Below are 19,762 nucleotides of genomic sequence, written 5' to 3' on the forward strand. Positions count from 1 at the left end.
AGCACTACAAAGAAGGCAAAGCATTTAAGGCACAAGTCGGAATGCCAATATGGGAACGGAGCCAAAACCAGATACTGTCACTTTGTGGCTACTGGATCTTGAGCTCCACCCATCCTTTTTAGCGCTACATATTACCCAGTAACAGTTTATTCAATCTATACATTAAAAAAACAGTACAATCACAAAGTCAAAAATATGAGAAATGTTCTACTGTCTACATTCTCAGTTATACATATTAAAATATACTTTTACATTAGTGCTTGCATTATTGCTGAAAATAGAAGCATTTCTAAATTAAATGTCTTCTATAAACGCTGGCGAGACAGTCCATTGTTTCTGTTTTTTCTATTAGTGTTTCCAGTTGAAACTTGTCACATCTGGAACACGATGAAGTAATGATAAAACTATGTAACATGGAGCTTGTTTACTGGAAGCCACAGCAACTTTTATGTAGGAGGGGTCTAGTTAAAGGAATCTATTTAATTTAGGCCCCATGCACACGAATGTGCTTTTGCGGCCGCAACTCCCCCGAAAATCCACGGGAGAATTGCGGCCACATTCATTCCTATGGGGCCATGCACACGATCGTGGTTTTCACGGTCCGTGCATGGCCCCGGAGCCTGGACCGCAGAAAGAACGGGCAAACCGTATAACGGCCGTGTTCTGCGGTCCGGGCTCATTGAAAATAATGGCCGCGGCCATGTGCACAGCCCGTGATTTGCGGGCGGCTCGCGGCTGTCACTCCGTTGCCGGCCGACCTGGAAATCACGGCCGTGCAACTTACTTTTGTGTTTACTATTGGCTATGACCATTATAGGCAACTATTTTGTTCTATTGCTCGAATGCATATTAAATTTAAAAAATGAAGCAACTTTGCAGACAGTCCTGATTAAAAATCTACCGTTTTGTGCATACAGCTCCTATGGCGACCTATGTGTCTCCATAGTTACTATCACAAACAAACTCTGTGTAGTCTGAACCGACAGCCACTCTTCCATCTGTGTCTTGTTGCTTATATAGTGATCAGTGATCCCTAATAAATGTATAATTCCTTACTCTGCAGTATAAAATAAAAAGAGTATGATAGTAACAGCGGATGCGCACAAGCTATGTTATTTCAGATTTGACAGACCAAACAGGTGAAAGTGACCTAGTAATGATACATGTGCATGTCCTCTTCAATAACATGCATACCATAGAAGCATATCCTATAGCTGCCCTGGAGCCCATAAAAATAGGGGAGTCAGCTTAGGTGAGGGGGAAACTGCTAGAGGTACATGCCATGATTGTCTTCTACAATGGATGAGAAAGCGGTGACGGGGCAACCAGCTCTGATCCCTCCTGTTCCAGAATGGAAAAGTGTACGACATAAACCAGCAAGGAATCTATTATGTTTTTATTTTGCTATAGGACCCCCTTGGCTGTATATACACGACTGCCCTTTTAAATCAATGGCTGATGGAGGCTCCAATTCTTTGCTCCATGTTATATAGTTTTAAATTGGAGTAAAAATAGTAGATACATATTTAAAAGTGGATCTGATTTCAGCGGTCCGTCACTTATTAGATAAATCAACGTAGTTTAGGAGAACCTACACTTTATAGTTTGCGGTATGCCACACTCTATGGCAGGGCTACAGTCCAATGATATGTCCCTGATGATATGATATGGTTTAATACTGTTTTCCTCTTGCCTATGTTAAAGAAAAAAGGTAACTAGAGTGTAACATCTTATTGAAAACACAAAGCAAAAATTCCCTTTTAAGAGCTATTTCTTTTTCAGTAACAAAAACCTAAATCTTCAAAAGTTTGCATATATTTGATACAATACAAAAAGACAGCGATCCATTGACCTGCTCTGATAATATGTTCAGTCATTAGAAATAAGGATAAAAGGCATTAAAACAACAATAACATTTCGCTTACATAAAGGTAAGGGTTTTTCTTTAGAAATTATGTACCAACTTTAATATAATACTTTTCTGCAGATAATATGTTCATCTTGATGACGTTTGGTTACATACACATACTTTATACAGACATGAAAATACCAACAAGCAAACAAAACAAAATCTTCCATAAATATTTCCTATAGGATAAATCCTAAACATAACATCCTAAAATATGTACGAAAAGAATTCTTCATTAGTGTTCAAATAGAGATAAAAAGGCCCTTTAAAAAGTTTCAAAACATTTTAAGCAAAAAAAAAAAAAAAAACTTGAAAACTTTCTAGTAAACTGATAGGCCCCAAAATATATACAGAATAAAACATTGTTGCAAACTGTTCCTTTATCAGATCATTAATTGTAGCAAGTTCCAAATAAAATTTAACATCTACAAAGTTGTTCTTCCAAAATACACACATAGTATTAAAATAATAATAATTAAAAACAAAAGATAACAAATATGCTATGTCAAGTAAAACTGGGTATAAATAGGTATCTGCAAGTAAAGTTGTTACAAATCTGGTTAAACAGAAATATACGATTGTCCCTTTTTAAATATTATACAAGATACACACAAACAAAAATAAATCTGAAAAATGGGATTTGTCTTTTTTAAATACGGAGTTCAAATACAAGAGGAAGGGCTCGGGCAAAAACCTTGCAGAAATCCATGATTTGTTTTTTTCCCCCTCCAGCAGCACTCATATATACCATAGTAAAATAGATGGAAACACACTAAAATGCGTAAAAGAGATAATCCTCCCAAAAAATATAATGTATAATGCATGCATACATTTGGTAATCCATTTGCGTAAAAAAAAAAAAAAAAAAAAAAAAAAGTAAGTACCACTCAGGGGAGTAGAGTTTTACCAAAAAGACTAGTCAAATATCACAGTGGGGTCTGAAGAAACCATAATAATATGGCACTGAAATACATAATCTCTATAGCCGGTTATCTGGTAAATGAAGACCAGTCTAAGGCTGGGTTCACACGACCTATTTTCAGGCGTAATGGAGGCGTTTTACACCTCGAATTACGCCTGAAAAGACGGCTCCAATACGTCGGCAAACATCTGCCCATTGCTTTCAATGGGTTTGCCGATGTACTGTGCCGATGACCTGTCATTTTACGTGTCGCTGTCAAAAGACGACGCGTAAAATTACAGCCTCGTCAAAAGAAGTGCAGGACACTTCTTGGGACGTTTTTGGAGCCGTTTTCTCATAGACTATTGAAAACAGCTCCAAAAATGAGCGAAAAAACGCCGCAAAAACAGCGCGAAAAACGCGAGTTGCTCAAAAAACTTCTGAAAATCAGGTGGAAAACAGCTCCGTATTTTCAGATGTTTTTGGCTTAGCGTGTGAACATACCCTAAGGATATACAGATGTAGCCATCTTTAACTTGAACTGATAACTTGCTTCAGCGTGATATCACACAAAAAAAGTCATTCAAAAGCCATTGAAAAAGTCAAGAGATCTAGCCACTGTTTATTTAATGCGTTAAAAGTCCAGATAAAGACGACTACATCTGTACATGTTTTTCTCACAGTGAGAATCTGTCCATCCTTGGACCCTCTTCGGGTAATATTAAGCTCTTCTCATGATCATTATCTCCCTAGGTGTCAAGCTTGACACACCATCTACCACACTCTATACTCATTCAGCGATATTATCCGTATTCTAAGTATATTTATTGGCTAACAAGTCAGGGATGTAACTATTAGAAGTGGTGTAACTAGGAGATCCTGGGCAGCCAAATCTGTAATAGTGCCCCCCCCCACCCCCCAACAACCAAACCTCTTTAATAATACTGTTCATTATCTGCAGCAGCGGAAGCTTTGAAGTTTGAGATTTTGGCACAGTTAAGCCGGCCATATGAGATGCGTCACTCACACCTACGATCAGTGAGATATCGTTTGGTTCCCATAATCGATCAGAAGAGCAAAAGATCACATCAAATCTCTTATTTGATATTGACCACTTCTGTTTGTCAGAAGAGCTTCATAGCGGACTACACAATACAATCCTTAGCCTGAATGTCTTACTGGGACATTGTATGTCACTGTGCCATGTTTGAAGTCAGTTGACTGGTGAGTTCTCGATAGACCAGAAAACATGGACCTCTAAACTTAAAAGTCCCTATTGTAAACCGTTACCACTTCTTTTGTAATCTCTTTTTGTGCAAAATAAACCTATGCTAGCACTATAGTACACATGTACCGAAGTCAATGAACCAAACGTTGCCGGGAATAGTTCTATTTCAAAGCTGAGCTAAATTGTGCTACGCAAATATCTATTAAAAAATGATAATTCTCGGCAAACCCCAACCACATGTACAGTACTTGCCAGTATCTTCCTTCGAGAGTAGCCAGATCAGTGGTAAATCCAGAGTTCTGACTATACAGGTGTGCAGTATACCTGTTAATCTTCTCAATGTAAATGACTGATCTGGGGCTCATCTCCCAGCATAACATGCTCAATCCCTCTGATTCCTTAACAACAGATCAGCTGGAATGAAGTATGTAATAAATATTCACATTCTACATCATCAATCATTTTCAAAGCCTCGCCGCCTATGACTTGTCCATATAGAAATACCAGATCGGTCCGCCTGACCCGTTTTAGAAGTGCTACAATTCTCTAGTCCATGTTTTTTCTATTTATTCCAACATACACCAACCAAAGGTTTTATTAACCATTTTCTCTTGTTCGGCCCATGTACATGATGAGAGGATAGGGTTGGATTCAGAGATAAGAACACCATATTATTATTATTAGGTATAGCCCTATTAGCCTACAGCCATTAGTGGGGTTTTGGTTTTTTTACGGAGCGAGAAATCCTAGATGAAATGATCAGAGCCAGAATGAAGCAATTTTATTAACTGAATTCACTTCCCAGCCACCAAAATGAATGAAATTGTATTTAGATATGATGCTTGTTGTAAAATGTATGGAGTGAATTATAATAGATTAAGCATCAACAGTTATTGAGACAACTGTTCAACATGGATTTGGAGGGGTTGTATGACATTAGAAAAAATAGTCAGCTTTTTTTTCTCCCCAGAAACAGCGCCACTCTTGTCCATGAGCTGTGTCTGGTATTGCAACTCTCATTCAAGTACATGGAGAAGAATGGCAATACCAGACAGTCCATGTAAAAGAGTAGCGCTGTTTCCTAGGGGAAAAAAATAGAACTTCTTTATCTTTAATCCAATCTTTGAGGAGTCGCTACCTCTCACGTTGTCTTTTGAACAATATTTTCCTCATTCAACATGGTTTTGCTAAATTACACAAAGCAGTTTTAGGAACATAAGGTCATAATCATTTTATAATGAATGATTATCATTTCATGTAAATGGACCTTTGTTACAAATACTTTCATAGTCAGATTTCCACTCAATGCTTCATCGATAATGTTGACATCTCATGATAGAAATATCCGCAGGATATGTCATAAATGTCAGATAGATGCGGGTCCCACCTCTATTTCAGGAACTGGGCCCCCCTAAACCCTGTTCTATCTTACTCGGCTCCGCTGTCTCCCGGCCACTTCCTGATTACATGGTCGGGAGTTACGGAAACAGCGTAACTCGTTGTGCTACGCTGTTTCCGTAAGTCCCCATCGAACTGAACAGTAGTTACAGAACTAGCGTAGCTGCCATAACTGCCATTCACTACTATGGGAGTTACGGAAACAGCGTAGCACAACGAGTTACGCTGTTTCCGTAACTCCCAACTATGTAATCAGTAATTGGCTGGGAGGCAGCGTGAGCACAAAAAGCTAGAACGAGGTTTAGGGGCCCCCGTTCTAGAGATTGGTGCGGGTCCCAGAGGTGGGACCCCATCTGACATTGATGACCTATCCTGTGGATAGGTCATAAATGTCCCTCATGAGAAAACCCCTTCAAGGGCTGGACAAAACGGAAGTGACTAAAACGGCAGAAATGCAAAGGAGCTTGACCAATCAAAATCTGGGTGTGGGTAAAATAGAAAGACTTGGTCTAGAGAATGAGGCACAAAAATCACCTATAAAATTCTATATTGTTTGTATAATCTACGTAGTAGTCCTGACCTATGTTAAATGTTAGGAGCGCACGAATGTTCTCTTCTAAACCAAGGCTTCCTCAATCCAACAATGGTCTCTAATGGTACAACTACGGCTATGCTCCCCTCATACAATAACATTCTTCTGCCAAAACAAAATAGAAGTGTTTGTGGTGACCACATATCGGTGTCCATCAACACTATCGGCACTTGCAGATCTCCCCCTTCTAGCCAGTTTGTAAGACACCAGCCCCTGACCAATTTAACTTAAATCTATAAGCCATGAATATCTATCACGTAAACTGCCTACTACCTTGTAACGTACCATTTATATTGCTGCTAAGAGAAGCTGCAAAAAGTAGTGACCCGGTGGTCCTCGTAGTTACTATCTATTTACATCGTCATTTTTGTGATTTTTGAAAAAAATATTTATGAATAAGAAAATCTGAATCCTATGCTTAACAGAGCACACAATATTCCTGCTTCTACATCTCTTATATAAGTGACAGTTGTCATATACGGAAGAGTCTTAAGGCCATGGTAAAAAAAAAGTTTATATCTCCGAATTCCAGTTTGTTTTTTTTCTACATACTCTGCCGTAGCTCAACTCTTCATTCTCATAAGCAGCCACTTCCTTAGGCTGGATTCACACGAGAATGTTCGGTCCGTAAAGGACGGAACGTATTTCGGCCGCAAGTCCCGGACCGAACACACTGCAGGGAGCCGGGCTCCAAGCATCATAGTTATGTACGACGCTAGGAGTCCCTGCCTCTCCATTGAACTACTGTCCCGTACTGAAAACATGATTACAGTACGGGACAGTTGTCCCGCAGCGAGGCAGGGACTCCTAGCGTCGTACATAACTATGATGCTAGGAGCCCGGCTCCCTGCAGTGTGTTCGGTCCGGGACTTGCGGCCGAAATACGTTCCGTCCTTTACGGACCGAACATGCTCGTGTGAACCCAGCCTTACTAGGGGTAATTCTTCCTCTGGAAAAAAATCCTAATTTACTGGATGGACAGTGAAGCTGAACTTTTGGCGTTTGGAAGACTAATCATAAGGTCTTCTGTTAAATCTGCGGTAGGGTACAAGGCATTCAGTGCAGCAGAATTAGGATCATGTTATGTAATGTGAAGATGCTTGAGGTTTTACATGTCTAGCCCTTCACGCCTTTCCTCTAGAAAACATATAGGGCATCGCTGTTTTTTACGTTGTTTGGCAGTATTCCACAGCTTACAAAAATTTTTCATACATAGAATTGTGTGGTATCTTGCATTGAGGTGGGGGGGTGCTGCTTTTGAGTGGAGGGTCAGAGACCACTGTACAGGAATAGAGAAAAAATATCAACGTACAACTACCTGGAGCTGTACAAAACCAGGGATGTTAATGAGTAAGCTTTCCCCGATTTGGCTTGAAGTTCGGTAAATAAGAAGAATCCAGTAGACCGCAATAAAAAAAAAAATACTACACAAATAGACAAACAAAATCTACAAAGTGGCTTAAAAAGAACAATTATAAATATTTCTTGTTGCAAATCACTAGTTCAGGGATAAGAGACGATTTCCATCCATGGACACCCCGATATTCACAGTTATCATTTTATGTGTGCTTTTGGCCTACAGAAGAATAAGTTGAAGACAACGAGTAACACTGATTCTTTATGACACATGTAAATATTAACTTAACTTATCTGTATCTAGGCCAGTTTTTTTTTTTCTACTCCATTTTGCTGCTGTGGACATCTCCTTGAATTCCAGTAGCAAAAAGGCTAAAGTACATGTAAACAAAAGTCCCCTGCTCCCTCAAATGAGGGCAGGTATTTTATTATTGGTAACTTAATGTTGCCATATGCATCCACATTTTTTATTTGCAGTCATTTCAAAATAAAAATGTTCTCTACAAATTAGGCTTCGTTCACATCTGCATTGTGGCATTCGTTTTAGCGGTCGACTACGCTATTGATTCCGTCGGAAAACCGGAAACCAGACGGAATGGTGACGAACGGAAAGCATTAGCGATGTTTCCGTCACCATTGAGATCAATGGTGACTGAAGCGGAAGCTGTGCTGTCAGTTTCCCTTTCCGTTGCGGGGTTCACCCGACGGAACCCCGGAACGGAAATGAACGGTGATGTGAACAGGCCCTTTTTGACGGACCATACGTTTGTATCAGTCATCCATTGACTTCAATATTAACAAAAAACGGAAAGCTTCTTTCAGTCAGGTTTCCGTCATTTTCGACAAAAAACAATAGCGCAGTAGACTACCTGATGGAACGGAGCCTAACTGAGCACAACTAATGCAAAAATAAAACTCATTGAAATCAATTTGTTTTTTTTTATGGAAACGTTAACTTTCAACCTTGTGGTCCTCTGACGGATACGCTAGAACGGAAGCCACTTCGCAGATGTGAATGCAGCCTTAGGGCCTGTTCACATCAGAGTTGCCCTTCCGTTGCGGGGTTCCGTCTGAGGTTTCCGTTGGGTTAACCCCTCAACGGAAAGGCAAACTGAAACCTTAGCTTCCGTTTCCCTCACCATTGTACTCAATGGTGACGGAAACGTTGCTAATGGTTTCCGTTTGTCACCGTTGTGACAGGGTTCCGTTGTTCTTGACGGAACCAATAGCGCAGTTGACTGCGCTATTGATTCCGTCCAAACGCCGGAACCCTGTCACAATGGTGACAAACGGAAACCAAGTAGCTAGGTATCTGTCACCATTGAGTTCAATTGTCAGTTTGCCATTCCGTTGAGGGGTTAACCCAACGTAAACCTCCGAATGAACCCCTCAACGGAAAGGAACGCTGATGTGAACAGCCTTAGAAAGGTTATGATAACAGAAGACTGAGATAACCTATAACTATCTCATATTAGTAACCAGTCCTAGGCATGAAATGTGTTAGGAAGATTAACTGCTTTACATCCATGAGGACACTAAAAACATTAGCTAACCTGGTTTGTAATTCGGAAATGTTGTTTTAGACTGGATTCACACGTTGTTTTTTATGGCACTTTTTTTTTTTGCCAATGCCTGAAGTGGATCCAATAGGAAGGAAAAGGATCAAGTAAGGGCTTATACTTCTCTTTTGCATCCACTCCTTGGTTTAACGCAAAAAGCTGCATCAATACCGTATGTGTGAATCCAGCCGTAAATAAATTAAACACTTTTATATTTAGTTAATGGATTCAAACCTATGGAAAGAATATAAGAATTTGATTTGTAGCTCTACATTGGAGAGAAGCAAAACCGTTTTAACCATTTTCAGACCTCCTAAATATATCACATTATAGAGAATAATTATTAATAACTGCATCATTAAATATCCAGTTCCCAAGTTTTTAAACCCCAGAAAAATGGGGAAAATCTGGAGGCAAAAGACAATTGAGTTAACAATTGAACAGCCCTAATACTTCATAAATACAAATAGTACACATACACAGGAAGAATGTTACATTCTAATACTCATAAGGCATATTAATAGTGTATACGCTAGTCACTGTGTCGTCGTCATTCCCTTGTCCTGCCTCAGCTCTCCAGCCAAGGATCTTTGTGATGTTTACTGGACACGACGGCAGTAATAGCCAAGAACTTTGCACTTCTCACACAGATGTTGGGGGTGCTCCTTGCTTTGATCAGATACATCCAGACCATCAGGTTTCTCTAAAGGTCGCTGTTAATGGAAAAGAAAGGAACAAAGCATTAATTAATGTGTCTGCAACCTAATACCACGTTTGGACACCGTAGTCACTCAGCAGCTGTTGGCGAACTTCACCCCTATCCTTAACATTAGACAGCGCGGCTGTCTAGGGCATTTCTCTCAGCCCTCATCCTCCAATACTTGTGCATACTTAGCTATCTGAGTGTTCGAGAATTCTATTAGTTACCAATGAAGATGGAGACTTGCTGTATAAGGCGGGCCGCCAACGTCTGTGGACAGCCGACCGCATTCTCAGTCCGTGCTCCAATAGAAAGTATGGGAGCACATCTCGTAATATGCAAAAGAACGGACATGTCCTATCTTTTGCGGTACACTTAAATATTCGGGAAGTTGTCCGTGGTCAATAGAAGTGAATCGGTCCGTAATTGCGGACGATTTTTACGGTCGTGTGCATGCGGCCCAATATAGAATCTGAACTTTTAAGTCTCATACCATAGATCATGATCTGGATCACAAAAGCATCTTTAAAAATGTATCTTTGTGCTTGGCCCTAATCTTGGCCTGGAAGAAATTGTAGACATGTCTTGAAGCTAGCTTTACAAGATAGGAGCAAACAACGACACGTTGTAAGGCCGGGAGCACACTACCTGTGATTGCTACACATTTATTAGAAAAGAAAAGAAAGTTAAGAATTAGAGTTGTCACGATACCAGAATTTGGACTTTGATACTGATACTTTGTGTAGTATTGCGATACTCGATTCCAAAACGATACTTTGCCAACAATAAAATAATGATTAAAAAAAAAACAGTTCCTCCATTTTCTCATGTGAGGCACGAGGTGTGATGAATTTTGAACCTCCTTGTGCCTGACATTAATAGTAATTAACCCCATCATGTCCCTCACAGTCATAATGGACAATATTGGGTTAATGTGTGAGGTACATGATGGGGTTAATTACTGAATAGTATAGAGAAGGGAGAAAGCCTCCAGCTCACCGGTTTCTGCGTCTGCTGCGATGTCGCTCGGATCCCCGCGACATGTAACACGAAGAGAAGAGAAGAATGATCCAGCGCCAGTGATGGTATTAAAAGGGAAAGGCAATTCCCATGTTTATTGAAGAAAATATTAAAATCTTGGGTGCAAGACGCGGTCTCGGAGCAAGAGTAAGCAGGTAGTGTACCAAAGCCTACGCGTTTCGAACGCACACTGCGTTCTTAATCATGGCATGATTAAGAACGCAGTGTGCGTTCGAAACGCGTAGGCTTTGGTACACTACCTGCTTACTCTTGCTCCGAGACCGCGTCTTGCACCCAAGATTTTAATATTTTCTTCAATAAACATGGGAATTGCCTTTCCCTTTTAATACCATCACTGGCGCTGGATCATTCTTCTCTTCTCTTCGGGGTTAATTACTATTACTGTCAGGCACATGGAGGTTCAAAATTCATCACACCACGTGCCCCACATTAATAAGTGAAAGAGAGCAATTTTTACTTTATAACAGCTTAAACATCATAAATGATGCTATAAATGTGTTATTACTGTCGCGACAATACCAAATATGTGTATATTGTATGTATTGAGACTTAAACGTATTTACTGTAATTTATTGTAAAAAATGAGTGTATTTTTTTTATGTAACATTACTTTTATTTTTTTACCTTTTTATTTTTAAACTTTAATGTACTGGCATATATCTATATGCCAGTACATTAGCCTGTGTACTGATAGTACATAGGCAGTTGCTAGGACATACCTAAGCATGCCCTAGCAACAGGCAATATGGTCAGACAGCCCTGGGGTCCTTCAATGGATCCCGGGCTGCCTGCCCATATATGTAACACTTCCAAAGGGCATCCTCCCTTCTCATTTACCCCTTGAATGCTGCGGTCAGCTTTCATTGCAGCATTCAGGGGAATAGCGGCGGAGATGAGAGGTTTCTCTGATCTCCGCAGTTACAGCAGGGCTGCGGCTGTGTAATAAAGCCATTCCCCTACTCCTGACAACAAGTGTGCGAGCGCGGTCAGCAAAAGGTGATGTTGCGCCTGCACTGCAGTAATGAGAGGCGGTGCCGACACTGAAGACAGAACACGGGGGTGTTTTGTAGTGCGCCCGCCATGTTCGGTCTTCAGTGCCGGCAATCAGTGCAGCGCTGGTCGCATCACATCATGCTGAGTGTGCATGCACTTGTCAGGACTCAGGAGCGGGGCAATGGCTGTATTACACAGCCGCAGCACTGCTCTAACTAAATTCATGTGTTACAACACTAAGCTGTGTGGCCATACAGATTTGTATCGAAATACATGAATTAACGGTATTGAACCGTTTGAGGATGCACGGTATCGAAGTTTTGATGCATCGTGCAACCATATTTAGAATGCACTACAACCGGGGATGTGTGACCCTGAGGTTTTGCCCCAGTGATCATCATAGAGCTCACCTTAATGCTGCTCACAGCAGTGTACTCCCCTGTAGTAATTGTGTTCTCCATTCTCCTCTCCACTTCTTCAATCAGAGAAGCCCCCCCCGTAGCCACAGAAGCCCCCCACGTTCCCAGGAGTAATTGCAGGCCGCCATATAACTTCTCCAGTAGGTACAGCTCCCCCACTACCATACTTGCCAAATGCCCCAAAATTGCCGGGACTGTCCCGAATTTACAGAGACAGTCCCAGCACTTGTCCCGGAAACTGCTACATTCAATTGTATCTGTGTCCTCAGATACAGATACAATTGAATACTATGGCAGAGCAGGAAACTTTCCACTTCCTGCTCTGCCATTCACTCCTCCTGGAGTGGGATCCCCAGCCAAAGTGTTGCCGACACCCTGCCGAGGATTCCACTGAAGGAGGTGCCACTGACGTCACTGACCTTTTATGAACAATGAAGTCAGGGCTGTCTCTATGAGAGGAATTCCCAGCCGGGGCGTCGGGATTCCGGGGCTCAAGGAGTTGCCCGTGACTTCACTGTCCATACAAGGGCAGTGACGTCAGGGCCACCTCCTGCAGTGGAATCACTGGCCAGAGCATGGTCGTCGCCTGGCCGGGGATTCCAATCATAGAGGACAATGAAGTCAGGGGCTTCTCCTGGAGTGCCGGCACCCCCAGCCAAAGCATTGCCGACGCCTGGTCGGGGATTCCGCTCAGAGTGAGCCCACGACTTCACTGTCCAATATAAGGGCAGTGACGTTAGGGGCACCTCCTGCAGCGGAATCCACGGCCAGAGCATTGCCGACGCCTAGTCGGGGATTTTGCTCATAGAGGGAGCCACAATGGCTCTATCTACAGGGGGAGGGCAGTATGTGGCACTATCTACAGCGGATCTGTGTGTGGCATAATCTACAGGGGATCTGTGTGTGGCATCATCTACAGGGGATCTGTGTGTGTCATCATCTACAGGGGATCTGTGTGTGTCATCATCTACAGGGGATCTGTGTGTGGAATCATCTACAGGGGATCTGTGTGTGGCATCATCTACAGGGGATCTGTGTGTGGCATCATCTACAGGGTATCTGTGTGTGGCATCATCTACAGGGGATCCGTGTGTGGCATCATCTACAGGGGATCCGTGTGTGGCATCATCTACAGGGGATCCGTGTGTGGCATCATCTACGGGGGATCCGTGTGTGGCATCATCTACGGGGGATCCGTGTGCGGCATCATCTACGGGGGATCCGTGTGCGGCATCATCTAAAGGGGATCCGTGTGCGGCATCATCTAAAGGGGATCCGTGTGCGGCATCATCTAAAGGGGATCCGTGTGCGGCATCATCTAAAGGGGATCCGTGTGCGGCATCATCTAAAGGGGATCCGTGTGCGGCATCATCTAAAGGGGATCCGTGTGCGGCATCATCTAAAGGGGATCCGTGTGCGGCATCATCTAAAGGGGATCCGTGTGCGGCATCATCTACAGGGGATCCGTGTGCGGCATCATCTACAGGGGATCCGTGTGCGGCATCATCTACAGGGGATCCGTGTGCGGCATCATCTACAGGGGATCCGTGTGCGGCATCATCTACAGGGGATCCGTGTGCGGCATCATCTACAGGGGATCCGTGTGCGGCATCATCTACAGGGGATCCGTGTGCGGCATCATCTACAGGGGATCCGTGTGCGGCATCATCTACAGGGGATCCGTGTGCGGCATCATCTACAGGGGATCCGTGTGCGGCATCATCTACAGGGGATCCGTGTGCGGCATCATCTACAGGGGATCCGTGTGCGGCATCATCTACAGGGGATCCGTGTGCGGCATCATCTACAGGGGATCCGTGTGCGGCATCATCTACAGGGGATCCGTGTGCGGCATCATCTACAGGGGATCCGTGTGCGGCATCACCTACAGGGGATCCGTGTGCGGCATCACCTACAGGGGATCCGTGTGCGGCATCACCTACAGGGGATCCGTGTGCGGCATCACCTACAGGGGATCTGTGTGCGGCATCACCTACAGGGGATCTGTGTGCGGCATCATCTACAGGGGATCTGTGTGCGGCATCATCTACAGGGGTCTGTGTGTGGCATCATCTACAGGGGTCTGTGTGTGGCATCATCTACAGGGGTCTGTGTGTGGCATCATCTACAGGGGGTCTGTGTGTGGCATCATCTACAGGGGGTCTGTGTGTGGCATCATCTACATGGGGTCTGTGTGGCATCATCTACAGGGGGTCTGTGTGGCATCATCTACAGGGGGTCTGTGTGGCATCATCTACAGGGGGTCTGTGTGTTGCATCATCTACAGGGGGCCTGTGTGTGGCATCATCTACAGGGGGTCTGTGTGTGGCATCATCTACAGGGGGTCTGTGTGTGGCATCATCTACAGGGGGTCTGTGTGTGGCATCATCTACAGGGGGCCTGTGTGGCATCATCTACAGGGGGCCTGTGTGGCATCATCTACAGGGGGCCTGTGTGGCATCATCTACAGGGGGTCTGTGTGGCATCATCTACAGGGGGTCTGTGTGGCATCATCTACAGGGGTCTGTGTGGCATCATCTACAGGGGGTCTGTGTGGCATCATCTAAAGGGGGTCTGTGTGGCATCATCTAAAGGGGGTCTGTGTGTCATCATCTACAGGGGGTCTGTGTGTTGCATCATCTACAGGGGGCCTGTGTGTGGCATCTACAGGGGGTCTGTGTGTGGCATCATCTACAGGGGGTCTGTGTGTGGCACCATCTACAGGGGGCCTGTGTGGCATCATCTACAGGGGGTCTGTGTGGCATCATCTACAGGGGGTCTGTGTGGCATCATCTACAGGGGGCCTGTGTGGCATCATCTAAAGGGGGTCTGTGTGGCATCATCTAAAGGGGGTCTGTGTGGCATCATCTAAAGGGGGTCTGTGTGGAATCATCTAAAGGGGGTCTGTGTGGCATCATCTAAAGGGGGTCTGTGTGGCATCTAAAGGGGGTCTGTGTGGCATCATCTACAGGGGGTCTGTGTGTGGCATCATCTACAGGGGGCCTGTGTGGCATCATCTACAGGGGGCCTGTGTGGCATCATCTACAGGGGGCCTGTGTGGCATCATCTACAGGGGGCCTGTGTGGCATCATCTACAGGGGGGCTGCGTGGCATCTACAGGGGGGCTGCGTGGCATCATCTACAGGGGGCTGCGTGGCACTATCTACAGAGGACATTGTGGTATTAGCTACAGGGGGCACTGTGTCATCATCTACAGGGAGCAGTGTGTGGCACTATCTATATGGAGCAGTATGTGGCAATGTCTACTGGGGGCAGTATGGAGCACCATCTACAAGGGGCACTGAGTCACTATCTACGCTGGTTTTTACACTACCAGTAGTGGTCAGCACATATTGCCTAGCCCTAGTGATAAAGTGAGACATCACTTGTCTGTAAACAACCTGATAATCAAAGACATACCGGCCACCATAGTAGTTGTCAGCCAAACTAGAGCAGAAATTGTTCGTTTTTTTGTATGCAGAAATTCTGGAAAGCCACGCCCACCAGATAAACCACTCCCCCATAAGATCCAGCCACCAAAGACACCACACCCTAAGTGTCGCTGGAAAAAAAATGGAAATGTTGGCAACTATGCCACTATCCCAGTACATACAACAGGTGAAACCCCTTGCTTTCCAGAAGTAATAGCAAACTTCCCCCACAGTAGTAACAGCAGAACCCAGACTTCCTTAGTAGCCCCCTCCAATCTACTTACAACAGGCCTATCCCCCACAATACTCATTGTAGTCAAATGGTCCAAGCAGGGTCACTCGCCTCACTTTTCACACCAGTACTACTCCCGGCACCACTATACACCCTCTTCTAGCAGAAAGATAAATACCTACATTACCAATCATAATGCAGACGGTGTTGTCCAGGGGTATTCTCAAGGTAAAGATCTGCTTTTGCAAAGATTTCCTTTAAAAGTTCCTCCAGTTGCTTTTTAGCAATAGAATAGCACGTGCTGTTTATAGCAATATATTGCTAAGTGAGACAATGCTAAATGCCCTTGCAGGAAGTTTCTGAAAGTAAAGCTACACTATATCCTTTGTATACATACCAAGGAGAACCCTCTACTGAAGCAGTTGTATTGAAAAACAAATTCAATAAACTATTCCCAGATCTCTTCAGTGCGCCTTTTGTGACATCATGTTTTTTTGGCCTTTAAAGTATGCCATGACATACCAATAATGTTTCTGGCAGCTTAACAAACCAGATGTGAGGTTGTTGGGTGTAGCTGGTAAATAACTGAAGAAACATGGCCGCTTCCTGCATGGGAAGAGTCAGATATAAGGACTTTCAATGATGCATTCAGACTAGAAATTCAATGTTTTCTAAAGTCCCTTTAGTTTTACTAGTGAAAATCTGGCAAAAAAATTAATCAATGGTCATTGTTTCTTCATCCATTTTTATATATCCGAATGTACGTGGTCATTTGTTGCGATCTATTTTTTGTTCACTTCAAAATCCATCGAAGTCAATGGGATGGTGGACAACAATGTATCCACTTTTGCATGTTTCATCCTGCTGACTTTAACGTCAAAGAAAAAAATTATGTTCAGTTTTGCTCTGATAAGAATTGATCTCTAAACTCAAAAAATACTCTTGGTCCAAATTATATATCAACTCTCTCGCAAATATAACCAGTGATATATAGGGTGAACCACAAAAAACATAACCCCGTTTTCCCTTGTGCGATTTGTACAGGATAATGCTTATCCGGCTTAATTCATCATAACGGTCTAAGGCTCTGTTCACACAAAAGGGATTTTTGCGGTGGAATACGACTCCCATTCATTTCAATGGGAGGCGGACGCTTCTTATTCCCGCTAGCTTATTTTTTCAGCTAGTGGAGAAAAGAAGCCGGCCTGCCCGATGTTCGGGCAGATTCCGCCCTAACCTCCCATTGGAGGGAATGGGAGTAGGAATATTCGTGCTGATGGCAGGAATAATTCTGTGGCAGATTTTGCGGAGGCACCCGCCAAGCAAAATCCGGCGTGTGAACATTGCCTTACAGCCCTCCGAAAAGGACCATCATAGTAGGGTTCATTGTGACTAATAATATGGCACTGCAGCTGGTGACAAACCCTGCAACCCTGATAATGCGTGACTGAAGCTGGTGACAAACCCTGCAACCCTGATAATGTGTGACTGCAGCTGGTGACAAACCCTGCAACCCTGATAATGCGTGACTGCAGCTGGTGACAAACCCTGCAACCCTGATAATGCGTGACTGCAGCTGGTGACAAACCCTGCAACCCTGATAATGCGTGACTGCAGCTGGTGACAAACCCTGCAACCCTGATAATGCGTGACTGCAGCTGGTGACAAACCCTGCAACCCTGATAATGCGTGACTGCAGCTGGTGACAAACCCTGCAACCCTGATAATGCGTGACTGCAGCTGGTGACAAACCCTGCAACCCTGATAATGCGTGACTGCAGCTGGTGACAAACCCTGCAACCCTGATAATGCGTGACTGCAGCTGGTGACAAACCCTGCAACCCTGATAATGCGTGACTGCAGCTGGTGACAAACCCTGCAACCCTGATAATGCGTGACTGCAGCTGGTGACAAACCCTGCAACCCTGATAATGCGTGACTGCAGCTGGTGACAAACCCTGCAACCCTGATAATGCGTGACTGCAGCTGGTGACAAACCCTGCAACCCTGATAATGTGTGACTGCAGCTGGTGACAAACCCTGCAACCCTGATAATGCGTGACTGCAGCTGGTGACAAACCCTGCAACCCTGATAATGCGTGACTGCAGCTGGTGACAAACCCTGCAACCCTGATAATGTGTGACTGCAGCTGGTGACAAACCCTGCAACCCTGATAATGCGTGACTGCAGCTGGTGACAAACCCTGCAACCCTGATAATGTGTGACTGCAGCTGGTGACAAACCCTGCAACCCTGATAATGCGTGACTGCAGCTGGTGACAAACCCTGCAACCCTGATAATGCGTGACTGCAGCTGGTGACAGAGACCCCTTGACATGTCTATTTTGGGAAGACCATAACATTTGCAGGAAAATGGCCTGTGTTTGTTTGAAGGGTCAATGCACACGATGCGTATTACATGCGGTTTTGCTGTGCATATTTGCGTGTGGCAAAACCACAGCATAATACAATACCAGCATAATCAATGAGATTCCAGGAAATCTCATGTACACGCAGTATTTTTCCGCACATAAATTTACCTGCGGTGCGGATTTTAAAATACGCAGTTGCGTAATTTGGTGCAGAAAATCCGCACTTGTGTTTTTTTTTAATGCGTTTTTAGATGTAGTTTTTACTTTTTGATTCGGAAATATGTGCGTTTTTATGCTTTAGAATTGTGTGTTGTTTTTTTTAATAAACTTGTCACATACAATTTGAGGGTGGAAATGCAAGATAAATTGACTCTAAAATATCGCAGGTCAGTTTACGTGTGGAAAAATTCTGCAACGTGTAGATGAGATTTCAAGTGCTCTCATTTACTTTGCTGGTACAGTATTATGCAGCAGATTTGCTGCAGGAAAATAAGCGCGGCAAATCCGCACGTAATACGCATCGTGTACATTTGGCCCAAGGCAAGGTGTCTGCATTCTGTGAACAGAGCGTTTGCTCCACTATTGTTTTACAACATATAAACACCTCAGAAGCTCATCTGAGTGAAGTCATGTCGTCTCTGAGGCAAATGAAGCGATTGGTTCCTTATTTATCTATCGCCAACAGATTACCTCATAAATGATGTGAGCCTGACTCTACTCCGTTATCTGTAGTAACAGTGGAAATTCTTCCATATTACTCCTTTGGGAGAAATTCTGGCACACAGCTGCCCATGGTGGATGTAAAGAAAAAAAAATGACAAAAGGTCCAGAGTGGCTTTGTATACACAAACAATTATAGCTTCAAGGGGAAGTCCTCATATGTGAGATCCTTTATTCAATGCTTGTTAGGTCCTCATGTTCATGCTAATCGCACCTCACATGGAGCCAGATCTTGGTCCATTATTGGAGATGATTGTAGAGAATATCACCAGAGACCATCACCGTATTAATGAGCTGCAGCATCCTATATCTGTAATTTTGTGTTTCTTGGTTTTGGTGGATGACTCTCAAGGCTGTGAAATCTCCGAAGGACTGAAACTCTCGTGTTCTCACTTGTGAGAGATTTACTTAGCAAAATACACCAGAATCATATCGTAAAGTGAACCTAAATATTAATGTGCCAAATTATCTGCTCTTAAAGAGGCTCTGTCACCAGATTTTGCAACCCCTATCTGCTATTGCAGCAGATCAGCGCTGCAATGTAGATTACAGTAACGTTTTTATTTTTTAAAAACGAGCATTTTTGGCCAAGTTATGACCATTTTTGTATTTATGCAAACGAGGCTTGCAAAAGTCCAAGTGGGCGTGTTTAAAGTAAAAGTCCAACTGGGCGTGTATTATGTGCGTACATCGGGGCGTGTTTACTACTTTTACTAGCTGGGCGTTCTGACGAGAAGTATCATCCACTTCTCTTCAGAACGCCCAGCTTCTGGCAGTGCAGACACAGCGTGTTCTCGAGAGATCACGCTGTGTCGTCACTCACAGGTCCTGCATCGTGTCAGACGAGCGAGGACACACCGGCACCAGAGGCTACAGATGATTCTGCAGCAGCATCGGCGTTTGCAGGTAAA

General features: G+C 43.8%; 1 protein-coding gene across 2 annotated transcripts in view; it reads right to left on the minus strand.

Annotated features, from left to right (window-relative positions):
- Positions 1 to 6,933: 6,933 nt before the first annotated feature.
- The window catches only part of ZCCHC24 (zinc finger CCHC-type containing 24), a 145,585-nt gene continuing 132,756 nt past the window's right edge, over positions 6,934 to 19,762 (minus strand). The window contains exon 4 of one of the 2 annotated variants that reach the window (XM_075842833.1): positions 6,934 to 9,656. In XM_075842833.1, the coding sequence (XP_075698948.1) occupies positions 9,543 to 9,656 (114 nt within the window). In that variant the 3' untranslated portion in view covers positions 6,934 to 9,542. The remainder of the gene's footprint in view (positions 9,657 to 19,762) is intronic. The other variant, XR_012851172.1, reaches the window with a different exon arrangement.

Source organism: Rhinoderma darwinii, chromosome 11 (genome assembly GCF_050947455.1).
Source record: "Rhinoderma darwinii isolate aRhiDar2 chromosome 11, aRhiDar2.hap1, whole genome shotgun sequence".
Lineage (NCBI taxonomy): Eukaryota > Metazoa > Chordata > Amphibia > Anura > Rhinodermatidae > Rhinoderma > Rhinoderma darwinii.